Source organism: Trachinotus anak, unplaced genomic scaffold (assembly GCF_046630095.1).
Source record: "Trachinotus anak isolate AG129_WGS33_773 ecotype Australia unplaced genomic scaffold, CSIRO_AGI_Tana_v1 ptg000016l, whole genome shotgun sequence".
Lineage (NCBI taxonomy): Eukaryota > Metazoa > Chordata > Actinopteri > Carangiformes > Carangidae > Trachinotus > Trachinotus anak.
In genome coordinates, this window is record NW_027273867.1 from 3219113 (window position 1) to 3235672 (window position 16560).

At 40.8% G+C, this 16560-nt stretch overlaps 1 protein-coding gene across 4 annotated transcripts in view; it reads right to left on the reverse strand.

Moving 5' to 3' along the window:
• Nucleotides 1-16560, reverse strand: part of LOC139634012 (retinoic acid receptor beta-like) — a 94272-nt gene that overhangs the window by 44801 nt on the left and 32911 nt on the right. Inside the window, exon 1 of one of the 4 annotated variants that reach the window (XM_071500229.1) lies at nt 9067-9243. The exons of the other annotated variants lie outside the window; for them this stretch is intronic. Coding sequence (XP_071356330.1) covers nt 9067-9123 — 57 coding nt within the window. The 5' untranslated portion in view covers nt 9124-9243. Of the gene's footprint in view, nt 1-9066; nt 9244-16560 lie in introns of those variants that run through there. 4 annotated transcript variants of the gene reach the window in all.

Here is a 16560-nt window from a genome sequence, read left to right on the forward strand (position 1 = left end):
CCATTACTGCTCACGACGGCATCGACCTCGGTGCATTGCTTCCTGATTTCCCGAGCTACGGAGTGGCTCAAATGTCACACGCGTTAATCACGTTAAAAAAATTCCTGCCGTTAAAGGCATGTTACGTTAACGCGTTAACTTTGACAGCCTTAATATATATATATATATATATATATATATATATATATATATATAGATAGATAGATAGATAGTAAAGTGAGTACAGTGTAGACTCACTCTATATGAAAAGTGCCCTGAGATAACCTCTTTTATGATTTTACGATACATAAATAAAAGTGACTTGAATTGACTTGACAAGTTTAGACTTTTAATGGTGCCATTTGTACATATGTATGTCATACATACATATTTATAAATCATTTTTCAGATTTTGTTTTAGCGCTGTCGCTTCACAGCAAGAAGAATCTGGGTTCGAGTCCCAGGCCTGGGGCCTTTCTGTGTGGAGTTTGCATATATATATATATATATATATATATATATATATATATATACACATTTATAAAGTGTATTCAGTGTATTCTGGATGTCAGAATGTATTCATACCCCTTCAATTTTTTAACCTGTTTTAACCTGTATCTTGCTATCTTATGCTAGAATAAAAAAAAAACACTCATCAGTCTACACTCAATCCCCCATAATGACAAAGTGAAAACAAAATTTTATAACTTTTTGCAAATTTATGAAAAGGGAGAAAGTGAAATATCACATTGAAATACATATTCAGCCACTTATATGAAATTTAGCTCAGATTCCTTCTGGAAGTTTTTTCATCATTTCATTCAGGATCTCTGGAGCTCAGCCAGAGAGACAATCAGGTTCTTGGTCACCTTTCTGTCCAAGACCCTTCTCCCTGATGTCTCAGTTAGTCCGCATCCAGCTCTGGAAGAGTCCTGGTTGTTCCAGACTTCTTCCCTTTAAGAATGATGGAGACCACTGTGATCTGAGCCACAACACAATCATGTCTCTGAGCTCTGTAGGCAGTTCCTTCCTCCTCATGGTTCCTGCTTTGATCTGCATTGTCAGCTGACAGCTGCCAGACCTGAGAGAAACAGGGAGCTGCTGCCCGCTGCAGTTACAGCTAACAGCAGCTTTGTGAAGCCTCTCAAGGCTCCAGGCAACACAATGTGGCAAGGCTGTTTGTTTCCTCACACCTCATTCCACCGCCATGGAGTCTGCCAGCTACCCTAACTTGCCTCTGGTGCACTTGCACTTGGACATCAGATTTCGCTCTTGTACATTTACAACCAGCCATAACTTTTCATTTGAAATAGATTGTCCAAAAGGTGAGGGCCAGCTGCCACCCTATGCCACCCTGGTAGATCTGCCCCCGAGTATGCAGTGAGAACGGGTGGAGGGAGACTCATCCTCTTGAGTCAACGCAGGAAGAGGAAATTCTGCTGTGCTTTCTTGGAGAGTGCTATCACATCCAGGGCAGGTCTTCTGTGATCTGTATTCCCAGGACCTTTGTGCTGATGACCCCCCCCCACAGCGGTGCCAGCGGTGTTTCCAGCCTACTTCTTTCTGAAGTCACTGATAATCTCCTGTGTTTGGGGAAAGGTTCTGCTCCTACACCACGCTGCCAGCAGGTCCACCTCTTCTCTGTAAATTGTGTCACCAGAGTTGCTAATGAGGCCCACCACTGTTGTGTCATCAGCAAATTTAAAGATGCGGTTGAAGCTTACACATGCAGAACCTGGTCATGTGGGGGAGGGCACACCTGGAAGGGAGGCATTACTGTCACAAGTCTATGATCTAGTCTTCGTAGTCTGTAGTGGCCTGGATGCCCTTTCACAAGCACTGTGTCGCAGCAAAGTGGCTGTTAATTCACTGGGCACAATTCCATTTTGCTTATGTGCAAGGATCTGAATGCAGCATCCTCAGCAACATCCAATCCTCTGCTGTCAGCAGTGGCTTCCACTTTGCCCTTGAGGAGATGGTTTTAGTGACTGTGACATCATTAATACAGCTGATATAAGCTGTCAGAGCCTCTGTGTGTTCTTCCAAATCAGTGCAATCCTCATTGGAAGCTGTTTCTTTAAACATGCTTTAAACGTGCTCCAAGCAGAGCTTCTAGCCAGATCACAATCTGGATTGGTCTGCAAAATTTCAGGTGTGGTCTGGTATTCGGATGACATATGTGGTCTGCTTAGTCACAGTGGGAGTTGCTCGACATAACATTCTTGTGTCATTGAAGGCAGCTAGACTCCTACAATAACAGCAGTGAACTTCTCACACGACACTTCATAATCATAAACTCTTTGTTGGACGATTCCTTGTTGATGTAACACAGTCACATGCAGTCCACCTCCACAAATCAATATAACCTGGAATGCTTCTGACTGATTGATCATATTTCCACCATCGGTGAGCCTAATACCTTGAGCTTCTGGGGCAAACAGGTTCTATAAAGGGTGCGTTTACAGCTTGCAATGTTGCTAACTTTGGTTGCACATTGTCACTAGATTTAGAGACTTTTTTCAAACAAGACTGGGCATAAACATAACAATGCGGCTTCAATCTGAAATACCGCTATGACCAATTGTACATCAGACCAAGGGGGTTAAAAATAAAGACCTGCCTCTAATGAAGTCTGTTACATTCTAGAGTTGAGGTGAATAAAGGTCACCTTTTGAGGAAAAAGAGTAGTTGAACACTGTTGTGGATCCCAGAACGAGGGTGTGTGCTGTGTGAGAGACAAAATAAGAACGACATTCTGTCACTTCTAACTTTCTCTCTGAGCGATTATTTTATTTTTAAGTAAATACAGATGAAAGTATAGCACTACTACTATAGTCTTTGTTTTTTAATTTATGTGTTTGGTGATTTTCTCAGATGATATTGTGGTTAAAAACTCAGGATTTTTGCAGCAGCAGAGCAGCAGCTTTGAAATGGCTTTGAAGTTAACATGTAGTCTTAATGGGCAGTGTTTCAGTCACTATTTCATGCTTGTTTCGTTGTCTGACAACAGAACCAGAAAGAACTTGTAAATGAGATCAGCTTTATTGGAAATTCAGCTGTTTTAAAATCCCGTATATTTGAAAGAAGCAAACAGATAAATGGCTGAAACCAACTGACACAAGGCTGAATGAAAAGAGGACAGATTTTAGTTGTTTACAGCGGTTCCACGACAATTTTCGCATATTGACCATATGTGGTGCAGCCAGATACTAGATTTTGAACTTGTCTTGTTACTTGTACTATTTGGTGGGGTATTGTATTGGCTCCGAAACTCCAAATGGTCCTATGAGCTATAAGTTTTTGTATTTTTTCATGTTCTTCCCCTAGTCATAGTGTAATTTGACCACAAGCTGTATGTGAGACATTGTGTATCTTCAGTGGTTTCTGAGCAGCAGTAGTGAACAGACGTCATGACTCAGAGAACTTCATCTCTACAACCCAACAGGGACTGTGAGTGTCTGACAGGACACTGAGACTTACACAATCATCACATCTGCTCTTTTGCCTTGATTTTATTCCCCTTTCCACCCTCTCTCTTTATTCGCCAGAATTTTCTTTCTTTATTCATCAGAATTTTCTTTCTTCCTCCTCTCCTTTCATTCCTCTCTGGCACCACGGGACTCAAGTGTTGACCTGAGACTGTACACTGCTCTGACATTTGCCAGCATGTACCCTGCGGGTTTACTCATTTGAAGCTTATAAATGTGTAACTAAAGGACCCCCCCCAAGCTGAGTGTTGTACAAAGGTGTTTACCTAGGAAGTGTGCAGTGGGGGCGGTGGGCGGCTGCTGGGCTAAATAAATTATAGGATCAGAGGTTTCAGCTGCAGGGACACGCTGAGAATGGATCACACTTGGTACACAACGATGCAGAGGAGGGCTGAGCTGCTAAACTCAATTTACCCTCCTACAGTGTCTGTGTGTAGAGTACAGCACTTCAACTACTATAATTTCTTCTTGAACATGATTTAAATCGAATATTCCTGAATTCTGTCCTTCCTGAGGTAAGAATATAAAACGGGACCATGGACCATGGGGCAATAAAATTCTCCACGGAGAACAAAGATGATAAAAAAATTCTAATACATTTACATTAAAAGGTTCCCTTACACAGATAGTGTTCTACTAAACTCTATGCAAATTATAATGAAGCCAAAGTTGGAAATATATAGTATATATGGGACACTTCACATTTATACAAGTTGGTTGTAAATGTGGATAGGAAGTTGAATACAATATATGTCACCATACTGTATATGCATTAGTGTATTTAACCAAATCAGTACTTTTTCTATGTTTACTTGCTGCTGTCTGGAAGAACTGCAACTTTGTTTTAGCTGGATAACAACACTGATTTTATAAGACAAACCAAATGTTTCATGAGCTTAAAGGTCCCATATTTTACACATTTCCTGCATTGTGTTTGAAGTGTAACAAGATATATTTGTGGTTTCAAGTTCCAAAAACCATCTCAATGGAGTTTTACATCTAGTCTCTCAGGCTTCTCTCTTGAGCACAAGTAAAAACAGGTTGGTCAGCTAATCAGAGGAGATCCTCTCTTCTGATTGGCTGACTGCTTTATGAGTAATGTGATAAATATATAGATATATTATTTTATGCATTCAGGATTTATGACAGCATATACCATGAGATGATACAAATTTGTCAGAGATTTCATAGACCTCTGCAACCTGCTCCTTATCTCTGCTTGAGGCTGGAGGCACCAGAATACATTAGCAGCACAACACACCTGAATCTCCAACTGAACTGTCATCGGACAAGTTGCATTATTGACAAGGAATGAGAATAAATGGAATAAAAAAGCTGAAACTGAAGACGAACATATAATATATAAAAAAAAAATCTGTTCATTGTGAGTTTCACAGTGTTATAGGAGTGCATTGCCAAGTTGGTGGAATAATCTTTTAAAACCAGGCTGACAGCAGTGTTTTGCTATCCTTGCTGGTTTCATCTCCGATCACACAAGTCATCTACATGTATGGACGTCAGGACTTCTGATTCACGGAATGGTTGCATCAATCAAAATATCTTCATTTGTCAAGTATGGATTAGCCAAAAAACATCTGCTTGGTTATTTAGAGGTAAGTTTCTCAATTGAGTTTCTAGAAAATGTACTATATGACAATATATATTCTTCTATATAGATATCCCACTGAAAATGTTGATATAAGAGAGGATTTCACCAACCTCTACAAAATTCACACGAGGGCTGAACTAAAAAGGTTTTTAAACTGGGTAAATATAAGGTTCTTATTAACATGTTCCAACCAGTCAGACGGTATGTTCAAAAGTATCTGGATGTGTATAACATTAGATACATTTAATGTATACATCACTCACACTTTTTGGAGCTGTTAAAAATATATCAACAGTTACTTGTTGATGTTGATAAGATGTCGGTGCTTCATATCAGAACTCTCTTTTGCTATTTTGTATATTTGGCCATGTTGAGATGTAGGTGCGTCAGGGGACACATGCCCAGCCACCTGGGACACGAGGCCACTTCCCCCTGGACTGATAAGCTGCACCCTAACCAAGATCATTATCCAACATCTTGTTATCTTAATGGGCCAGGGATAGGATGTCAGAGTGACGGCACTGCCATCTTAGGCCTTCTCATTTACAGATTAAAAAACGAAAGTACCCCCCATTAATTATTTAGCTACCAGCCAACCCCTTGTCCACCTGGCCTCCTCCTCTTTCTCTCTCCCTCTCCCTTTCTCTCTCTCTCTCTCTCTCTCTGCTCCTGCCATCCACTGGCTGTCCAGCACTTTGGACTCAGTTGCAGCGTTTTGTGTTGCCTGAGCATTCAGTACAGCCGATGGGAGAGAGGCAGAGTGGCGGATTAGCTTTCACTCTTAATCGTGTCGACATCTTATCACTGCCGTGGAAAGTGGAGAGGACACTGGAGACCCTGAGGGGTTCCAGAAAAATGAGGAGAAGAGGTAGAGTGGAAAGTAGGAAGGGGGGGTGAGGGTGGGGGTGGTGGAGGGTGATAATTATCCAGTTTATCCATTCCACACTATTATTTACACCAGCGCTTTACTGGAAACACATGACAGAGTTCAGGGAGGGAACAGTACAGTGGCCCTGAGAGGTCAATACACTGCAACTTAAGAAAACATGCAAATAGACAAAACACAAACAACAATTCAGAAAACATCTTAATCAGTTTGACAACACAAAAACACGCTGCCAATACACAAACACGCACACAACGGAAGTGTTTCCAAGGGACACAGCCAGGTTCATCACTTTTGTGTGTCCCCTGGAAACACTTTTGTTTGGTTGTGTTGTGAGTATATGCAGTGTGTTTGTGTACTTGTACATGTGGTTTCAAATTGATGTCTTCTGAATTTGTTTGTGTTCCATAAAAGGTCCAGTTTTGTTTTGTTTTTTTTTTTGTCATATTTAAGAATGTTGTGATAAAAGGTTTTCAACCCACATATTATTTTGTATTCTGTATTCACATAGTTTCTACAGTAAACACATCACAAGCTGAGCAGGGCTGCTGGGTTTTGTAGAAGCTAAAAGTTGACATTTTTGAAACACAAAATAGGGACAGCATTGGTGCTGTGGTTCACTTGCTGTATCAACTGAAAATACAGAACAACAGGACAAGAAAGGAGGACGGGCTATACAAAGACCTGCATTGTTACTGTGGCAAATGTGAAACCTCAGCAGATAAGGCACAAGCAGAGGCAGAGAACAGCCTCAAACAGAAAACAAGACAGACACAACTCTCTCAGACCCCCACTCTTCTCCTCTGTTTCTCCTTCTCTCTCCACCAGCCACCAGCTTATCTGGTCATCTGAACACCTGAAGTACACAGATGGACCAGGAGATACAGTAGAGACTGAAAGGTAAGATAAGAGGAAAGTAGAAAGGAGAGGGCAAAAAAGAGGAAGAGAACAAGAGGAAAAATAAGCTGAGAGGCCTGAACAGAGGAGCTGTGTGACTCGCCCAACCAGCTCTGAATAGCTGCAGAGACACAGAACTGGAGACCCAACGAGAGGCATGAAAAGACAACAGAGGAGAGAATGAGGAGGTTTCAGGTCACCCAGTCCTCCACAGATGCCCCACTGTGGCCCTATTCTTCAGGTTGCGCTCACCATTCAGCGCTCATCTTTCTGTCCCAGACCTGGGTAGGGGCCCCTGGGGCAATCAGGAGCCATCTTTAAGCTCTCTTGCTCTCCAATGGGAGGGCCTCCATCCTGCTCACTTACACATGAACACAACCTACACTGACCTGTCCCATTCGCACAGCAAGGCATACACTCACAGAAACAGTAAGATGAGCCCTGTCAAGATATTTTACAGTCTGCATCTTTACCAGAGCTGAACCTTTTTGCAACAGCAAGTTCTGGTTTATGGCCATAATTTAATCCACTGATAATGGTGATTCCATTGCAATCTACTGCCATTTGTCACAATGTTGCTATGTCAGAACTGGGCACCAATCAATATTGTTTTGTTAAATTCAACAGTGCGTCAAACGTCTACGTGTAATATGAAAAGGGTTTCTCATAGTGTTAAACCTAGAATTATTACAAACTCTGCCATTCCACTCCCACAGAGCAGCTGAGTATCTTTCAAGCCACTGGTTTTGTTTTTGTGGTTCATAAAGGTAAAGGTGCATTTACCTGCTAAGGAGCTAGATTTTTTTTCTCAGAAGTTGGTGAAGACCAAACCAAAGCTAAAAGGATGATGAATGAGATTCCTCAGGTGGACCCACACACAAGTTCACAAGTCTAAGTATAATCCCTGTGCAAAATGACTTAATGGCTGCAATACTCATTTTCTGAATATGGTTGTTGTTTAATTTCTTATTTTGCATGTATAAATGCTGTTGTATTTGACCCTTACACAAATCTATAAACATTTCCTCAGTGGTTGTGGGTAAACCTGAGTATGTGTTTGGTAATAATAAAAACTTGAATGTGGCTCATACTGACATGGGCTGCATAATTAACATCAAAGTTAGGCCTGGCCAAATGTCCACATATTGGAAACACCATTAATTGTGTGAAGTTAAAATTGGTCACCAATACTGTCTCCACAAATTTATCAGTCGGGCTCCACTCCACAAAAATTTCAAAGTAAGCTGGACAACATAGTGAATACCTCTGCCAAATCTCCAGGCCATAACAACTTACTGAAATCCAAATGTATGGTTCTGAAAGCTCCAGCTCCACTGGTATAGAGCTGGTAAGGTGATACCATGGACTAATAGGTAATATTCTTTATGATTGGTTCCCATTGCAATTACCACTTCTGTGGACCCAGGTGGAGTCAGCACTCAATATCAAACAGGCTTGTGTTACAGTATAAGCTGTTGGACCAGCTCCAACTTGAGGGCTACAACTAATGTTGACCCAAAAAATCAAATAATACAACAATAGCAGTAAAAGTGTTGAAACAAACAAAGCTGTCACAATGCAAAAATGAATAACAGGAAAGGGAAAAGCTCATGTTAGAACAGCAGTTGAATTCAGGTCAGAGAGTGAGACACTGTGATGTACGATACTGACGGATTCCTCTCTTCATTGTTTGGTCTGATTTTACAACGGTGGTTTTTTCCTGTGGGCAAGGCTGGACTTTGGAGTTACTCTGAATACATGTTAACTGAGCTCATTTTTATCTTAAACGTTGTGTGGACGATTGTTACTGCCACTAGATGTTGCACTAGACCATTAGCATGTCAGACCAAAACAAATGCGTTGTCAGCCACACCTACCTCCAGCCTCAGTTTGGCCACAACCCCCCTCCCTTCACTTTCTCAGTCAGCAAGGTGTTATGAAGCCCAGTGAAAGTGGCCACTAAACACATAGCAGGAAGCACAACTGAAGAAAGTTAGCATGTACATGAGAGCTAAAAACAATCAAACCACAACCATTAGCCCATGCTAGCATTTCCATAATATGCCAAAGCAATGCTGGCAGTTAGCCAGCCATGGTTGGACTGGGAAAGATATTCTGCCTTGGACATATCCGCTGGGACCATTCGCACCAATGACACTGATGGAGCCAGTAAAGACACTGATAGAGCCAATAAAAACTTTAAAAACCTTTTGGATGTTTTGATGGTCCACCAGCTGACCACGATTTGAGCCAGTAGTCCTCATGCCTGGTCCGCCTGTGCTCTCATCTGTTTCCTTTTTTGAGGCCTTTTTAGATGACCCTCATCTAACCCTAAACCTAACCCTAACCCTTACCCTTTTTAGATAATAAAGTAGTAGCATCAGTGGAGGAAATTCCTGCAGATTGCTTTCACCTGAAAGCTGCGTACTGTACTGGGTCATCTCACCTGTGGGTGGTGCCTGTGTGTTTCTAAACATGGGGATGCCCAGCAGTTTAACAGGATGGACTCACATGCCCTAACATGTACACGCTCTCAGATGGGGTACCACATCAAAGACCAGAGAAACTGAGATGACAACACACACAGAGCTTTTTGTGGTCATATGGTTTTGACTGACAGATGAAAAGCATTTGGATTTTGAGTTAGATGTTAGAATTGGAAAATAAACATACAATACAAACATATATAGTACAATTCCAATGATGATTAGAAAATACATGTCATCTTGATTTATGCTGTAACTATAGTTTCCCTAGAGTAAATTATGGAACACTGCACTGTGTTGCATCTTTTCCAGATTTTTCAAAATCCAACAAGAAAACTAATGTGTTGACAATAAATCCTCCACTGTATCTCCTTAGTGGCAAAATTACACATAAAACCAAAGCACTAAAGGATCATTATTCACATTTAGGATACCTGATTGAGCAGGTAAGTGCTAATTCCTCAAAAAGAAAAAAATAATTTATTCCTCAAACAGCAAGTCATTCTCTACAGCACTACATGAGAGGCCACCTCCCATACAGTTACTTCACTTAACACATCAACATCCTGAGCTCTGTCCAAACACACAGTCACACTCCAGAAGATACAGATAACTGTATATAAAGATGAATGACAAATCTCTACCTTCTCTAACTATATAAAAATGAAGCAAAAATATCTTGGATACCAGCGCTGCCATTTTGCACTGGTGATGCCATTTGGAGCCAGAGTCAAGGAGTGGAGCTATAGTTCAGCCATTACAACTGTCAATCATGATGTTACACTCCCATATATAGCATCAAATAACTAATCAAAATCAAACTTATCAGAAAAATGAACACTTGAATAAGTGCGTGATAAGAACTACCAAATAACAGGAACCCTCTCTGGGGAAAATCTATTTGATGTATACTTTGATTTATTAGTTTGGCCCATGTGCCATCCACTATCATGGAGGGAGTGTGGTTTATTACCTACACTACAGCCAGCGACCAGGGATCGATTGCAATGTTTTTGCCTCATTTTTGGGGAGCTGTGATGTCGTCAATCTTTAAATACAGCCACTGGACGATAAACACGACATACTCAAAACTCAGATCTTGCCCACAGTATCACAGTATGTAACTTCCCTCACTAAGGGTCTCTGAATCAAAACAATAATAAAACAGTGTTGGGTAAAGTCGTGAAATAGCTTAGATCATGGGAGTTGTTGTCCACAACCTTTGCTGTAAGCTTCTCCAAGTGACAGTGATTCCTTCAGTGTCAGTCACTCAGGTGGTTTTTATCTGGAGCTGAATTATCCATAGAGGTCTTCACCTCTCCAAAACAAACAGACCCAGTTATTATGAATTAAGCAGTTTCACATTTAAAGTCACTGTTTCGCTGATGCTATTCAGCGGACACAGGATGTCAGGGAAGGGTTGGGAGCTGAGACTGCTAACCTTTGCTTCAATTGTTTTTATTATAACTTTTGTGCCAGACGTTCAGGAGGTTTTTACTGGCAGACAAATTATCCACAGAGGTTTCCTCCTTTTCATAACAAATGGACCAGGGGATTTAAACTGGTAGAAACAGCAAAAAAAGCAGTTTCACTTTAAAAATCAGTGATCCACTGACACTCTTTGCCGAGACAGGATATCTTAGAGGGGCTGGGAGCTGAGCTGCCTAACATTTGCCTGGCTTTTTTCTCTGATAAGATCCAGATGTCTAAAATGACTTAAATCCTTCATCCAGTTAAAATACATCATTTAAACATGACCAAGGTCTAAAAGGTGTATCTTAAAAACTTAAGATTGGATAAAAGTCAATTTGCACACCACCACAACAGTGACGCATGTGCATAGGGGATATGACGTATTTGACAGGTGACCAAATGAAACGGACTGTTAACATGATTAAAATCAAGGATTTCTCTGGTTTGAGAATTGCTGGAATCATCTGGGATAATGTAAGTACACAACTCAAAAAAATATATAAAATAGGTCTCGTCATTTTTAGACATTTTATTGTGGAAAAGTTACATGTTGTGATTTTCAACTGGCCGTCTACTGATGACTGAAAACAACGTGGCAGAATGTAAGGAAAGTAGATGGATATTGTGGCTTAACAACAAATCTATTTCCTGTCACCCTTCTGTGGTGCTGACCCTCTCTATTTGATTTTTCTCTGTCTGTTAGCACTTGCACTTCTTTTATGTTTTACAATGTTGACAAATCACATTATGGAGTGAGTGTTAGCACCAAAGGGAGTTGTATACATTATGGTGACAGGCAGAACACAGTCAGAGAAAGGCCCCAGCAGATCCATGTGCTTGTTTCACTCTCTATCTCTCTCGTCAGCTCAACTGGGCTCTTCATCATCAACAGCAGTGGATAGCAGGGAGTAAATAAATATATGAAAAGGCCACGGGGGTAGCGGGATTATGAGAGGTGATGAGGGTGCTGCTGGGCCAAGCACTGCTGTGGATATAACCGGGTTAATAGCGAGTTAACTGTAAATGACCAGCAACAAGACAAACAAGAAGATTTTTCATTCTTTTAATGTAAATGACAACTGAATGTGTATTTCACAACTGATTAAAGCTTCATATATATACTGTTTGCATTAATCCCAGAAAACTAATAAAAGTTTTATTAGTTTTGGAACTCAGTGAGTTCCAAAATTCTGTGCATCCATGAAAGCAGAAAAATGCATATGCATTTTTGTTACCAGATTTAAAAACTGCTGCATAATTCATTGTTACACCAAGGAGGGTATATTTTAAGCCCTGTTTATGTGGTTGTTAGTCAGCAGGATATTTTAAACCACTGTGTAAAGATGTCCTTTGACAATAGGCTGGTACCATGCTGTACTTCCAAGAGAGAGAGGACATACATCAACATATTAATATCACATAATTATGCCCTCTATACTCAGAAAAAAACATAAGAAATGTCATTCAAAATTAGGTCAGTTAGAATATAAAAGTTTTTTTTAAAATGAGGGAAACTTGCACCCTACCCTGCACCTGCAAAGCTCAACACTGAAACCAACCCATTACTCACAATTATCTTGAAATGAATTCCCCTCCAAACTGGTCTTTTTTGCTGCTGTTGCATAAACCACATTTTGCAACCTGGCCTGATCAGAAATGCTCACAATGGAACACTGGGCAATACAGAGCACACAATGACCTAAGTAAATAAATAAATACATAAATACAAAAAAATGAATAACTAGCCCAATTTTTGAGACTCTCCCCAAATCTACTTTCAACATCTGTGGATGGTCTTTGGTTTTAATTCAATCTGAGATGGTCTCAACAAGATATTTTAAACATTTTGGTCTTTTTCTTTCTGCTGCTGTAAAACCACATTAAAGGTCCCATAATTTACACTTTTCTGGTATTTTACTCGAAGTGTTGATATCCATAAGAAGATTTATTTATCTCCTCTCTCAAGCTTCTCTCTGGAACTCTGGCAACAATGGAACCTCTATTCTGATTGGATGACTGTTTTCTGAATGATTGAAAAAAGAATATAGCAGATTTCAGGTAAACACTCACTGAGGGCAGTGACTGTGACAGTGTGACAGTGACCTTTGTTGTGACATCACAAAATTACAGAAGCCCTGACGACTAATTTTTTAAAGCTATTTAACAAAATTTGAGGAGCAGGACCACACCTCAACCACACCTCTACCAACAATCTCATAAATACCAACCTAACCCTCTTCTCCTCTTTCGCTCTTGTATTCTGCGTCAGAACCGAGAAAGCTACACATTGCCTTGAGCAAAACGCACTCAGCCAGCCTAAAACATAAAAGTTAAATAATCCATCCACTCACCTCATCCAGGGCATGGATTTCATTTCTTTATCCCGATTGACAACAATCTTTTTGGACTGAATCAGGATGATCATCTACAAAGTTTCTATTAACTCACGTTTTCTGATCCAGCCAAAATCCTCTGTGCCTGTTCCAGGCGCCAGCACTGTTCATCCTGCGTCACTGCTTAACAAATATAAGATCCCGTTCCTTGTCCATCTCCTGGACACCTTCCTTACAATTTCCCTTCCCTCATTGCCACCCACTTCTGGCCTGGTCACCCTGACTTCAGTATTCTCCAACTTGTCAGCAGAGAAACAGGGGACCCATCCATGTCCTTGAGTTCCTAGGGATTACCCTTGCTACAAACCTGTTTCAGGCCTCACTCCCAGTCGAAAGCTCAACCAAATCAGCCTTCTGATCTCTAATTTACTCTTTGCTCCATGCTGCTCCGACCGCTGACTTCTCTCCCTCTTGGCTACCTCAACCTTGCCCTATTTGTCATTCCACAAGCACATGCCTTTATTTCTCAATTGCTATCCATCACTTCTTCCATCCCCTCTCTCTTGGCTCGTATCTCTTCAGACAATTCAAGCCGTGCCAAACTTCGTTTATGGATCAATCTTCTTGCTAGAACGGGATTTCCTTTTTCCATTATGACCTACTGACTCGTCCTCATGACATTCATCTGTACACTGATCCTGCTCTTTCCTTCAGTTTTGGGGGTTTCTATAATGGGAGACAGTTCACAGAATGGCCCCTGGTGCTGGCAAAAGAATGTGAAGTCTTTGTCTTCCCTCTCTGAAATCTACCCTGTAATAGCCACCGCCATTTCATGGGGCCACAAATGGTCCATTCTCCTATATTCAGGCAATCCCGCAGTAGTAGACATAGTTAACAAAGGATGCTCCAACTCCCCATCTATCATGCCATTTGTGTGCCGCCTAACCTTGCACTCGGTCACACCAATATATCCTTCACGCAGCTCACGTTCTCAGTCACTCCAACTCCATCACTGACTCTCTTTCTCAATTCTCATCTCAGAAGTTCAGAACCCTGGCTCTGCTTGCGATGCCTTGCCTACTCCAGTTCCTCCATATTCAGCACTGACGTTCTACATGTAAATCCTGCATCAGCACCCCTGATCTTCAACTGCTTCAACCCTTTCATTGTACTGGACGGCTTGGAAAAGTTTCCATCACTTTCATGACAAGCATAATATAACCTTCCCCTGGTTTGATCTCGTCACTCCAACTTGTTTCATTACCCTTGCCCATACTGTGATGGCAGCGTTAGGATGACCCTTTAGATGATGCAGTAAAAAATAAGATGGCAAAGTGATGGTAAGGTGTACCAACCATGTGGAGTCTATTCAACAGCCGCAACCCACCACAGCACCTGCCAGACGACAGCACAACAAGGGTTTAAAATATTCAATAAATACGCCATAAATAGTCAATAAATAGTACAAAAAAAATACTTGAATAAAATATTGTTATCAAAGTGCAAAGTGATGTTATTAATGTGCATAATTAAGTTGTTTGTTCAAAGTGCAATTAATACAATATCCCATTGTGAAATATTCACAAGGCTAAAGCCATCTGTCACTAGTGACAAGGTGCCCTTTGTTACAGCCGATCAAAACGCATACCATTGAAGTTCATCTTAGTGGCATCAGTTCCTTCACCAAACTCATAACTGGTAATCCAGGCCTGGCCTCAAATCACCCTAAGATAACATTATTCCTCAAAGGACTCCTTTGCCAAGAGCCAGCCAGAAATCCTTGTCATTGTAATACTTTATTTGTCTGGCATATTTCCTATTCATTAATCAGGACACTCTTTCAGAATCAGAGCCACTACTTAAACTTCCCACAACGGCGTTCCAGAACATTTCATACAATCATGGGTTGATGGTCTTCTCAACCATATCATCACTACACCCATTCGGACCTTAATGAACTCAGATCCATTTAAGCTCATCTCAAGTAAATGGAGGTTTTGGGGGTTCGCCGCTGCCCGGGTGCTGCAACAGATTCCCCACGAAGCCTCCCCACATCACATCCAAAAATCAAGAAAGGAACCACAAGAACACATTCATCCATCTGTTCAATAAATCTTTCAAACATACCCTGTTGATGGTGTGGTCCTTGCTAATGAAAAGGCACCACTTCTGAATAAGGGCTGTGTGCATTTCTCTGTGGAGCAGGGTGCTTTGATATTTTCACAGTATTAATATAGAACCTAGACCTGCTTTATAATCAGAGAAGACATGGACATATCACTTCATACAATATAAGACCTTTAATAGAATCTGGCCGAGTATAATGTGATTTTTTGTGTTTTGACACAGATCTGGATGCAAAAGCAGATTTGTTGCTCAATGTTGTATTAGTAAAGAACCACTTTTAGTGCAGCTTTGACTGAGGTACAACATGTGCTTTAAAATTTCTATGATAAATGTCACTTATTAAGAGATTGTGAATATGTTCACAAAGCCTGAGATCCACTTTGACAGTTAGTCATGAATAGACGTGGACGAGACACCTTTTGTGTTGTTATGCACAACTGTTACAGCAGTATCTGAAACAGGATGTTGTGAGCTATTATCGTCAATTCATAATAATGTACTGTCCTGTGCAGTAGATTCAATTTCTAAATATGAAGATGTAAATGGCAGTAAATGGACTGCAGTTATCTAGCACTTTTATCCAGAGCACCACAATTCTATGTAACAGCCAAGCTCAGCTCAGGTATAGATACTAATAAGTCTGTGTGGAGGGTGGAACATGCATTTATTTTGTACATATATTATTTATGCCAGAAATAGTGAAAAAAATATCTTAAAATTCTGTTTTGGTAAGAAACTAGATTTGTACGTGAATACAGGTGATTTATTCCTCTATTCAATCCCTGCATGTGGGTTTGAGGTGGAAAATAAAGAGAGCAGAGAAGGCTGGAGGTTCAGAGACAGGAGTGTTTCTTTTCCAGTGTGAGCATTCTGAGTTGTGTTTTATTCACAGAGGTTATGGTCTCCCGCTTGTCAAACCAGTTCCATCAAACTAATCCCACTGTGTCAACGTTGCAGGATCCAACATGTAACAGAGGGAGGGGGGAGGAGCGTTCACGGCTCAAAGTTTTGTCTTCATCGCCAAAGGCCTGTCAGTGCTGATGACACGCATACAGATTTAAGCCGTCTTTCTTTCTGGACATCTCAGGGCTTATGCAAAACCATGTTAAGATGTAATTTTCTAGATTGTTCTGCATCCATTCAGAAAAAAGAAACTCAATCACATTCTCACATGCCCCTGTGGTATCTAGTCATACAGATATATTAGTTCTGGTTAGCAACAGCAGGGCTGGTATTATTTTCACCTTGTGAGTCTGTGTGTGTCATCGTGGCAAAATGCGGA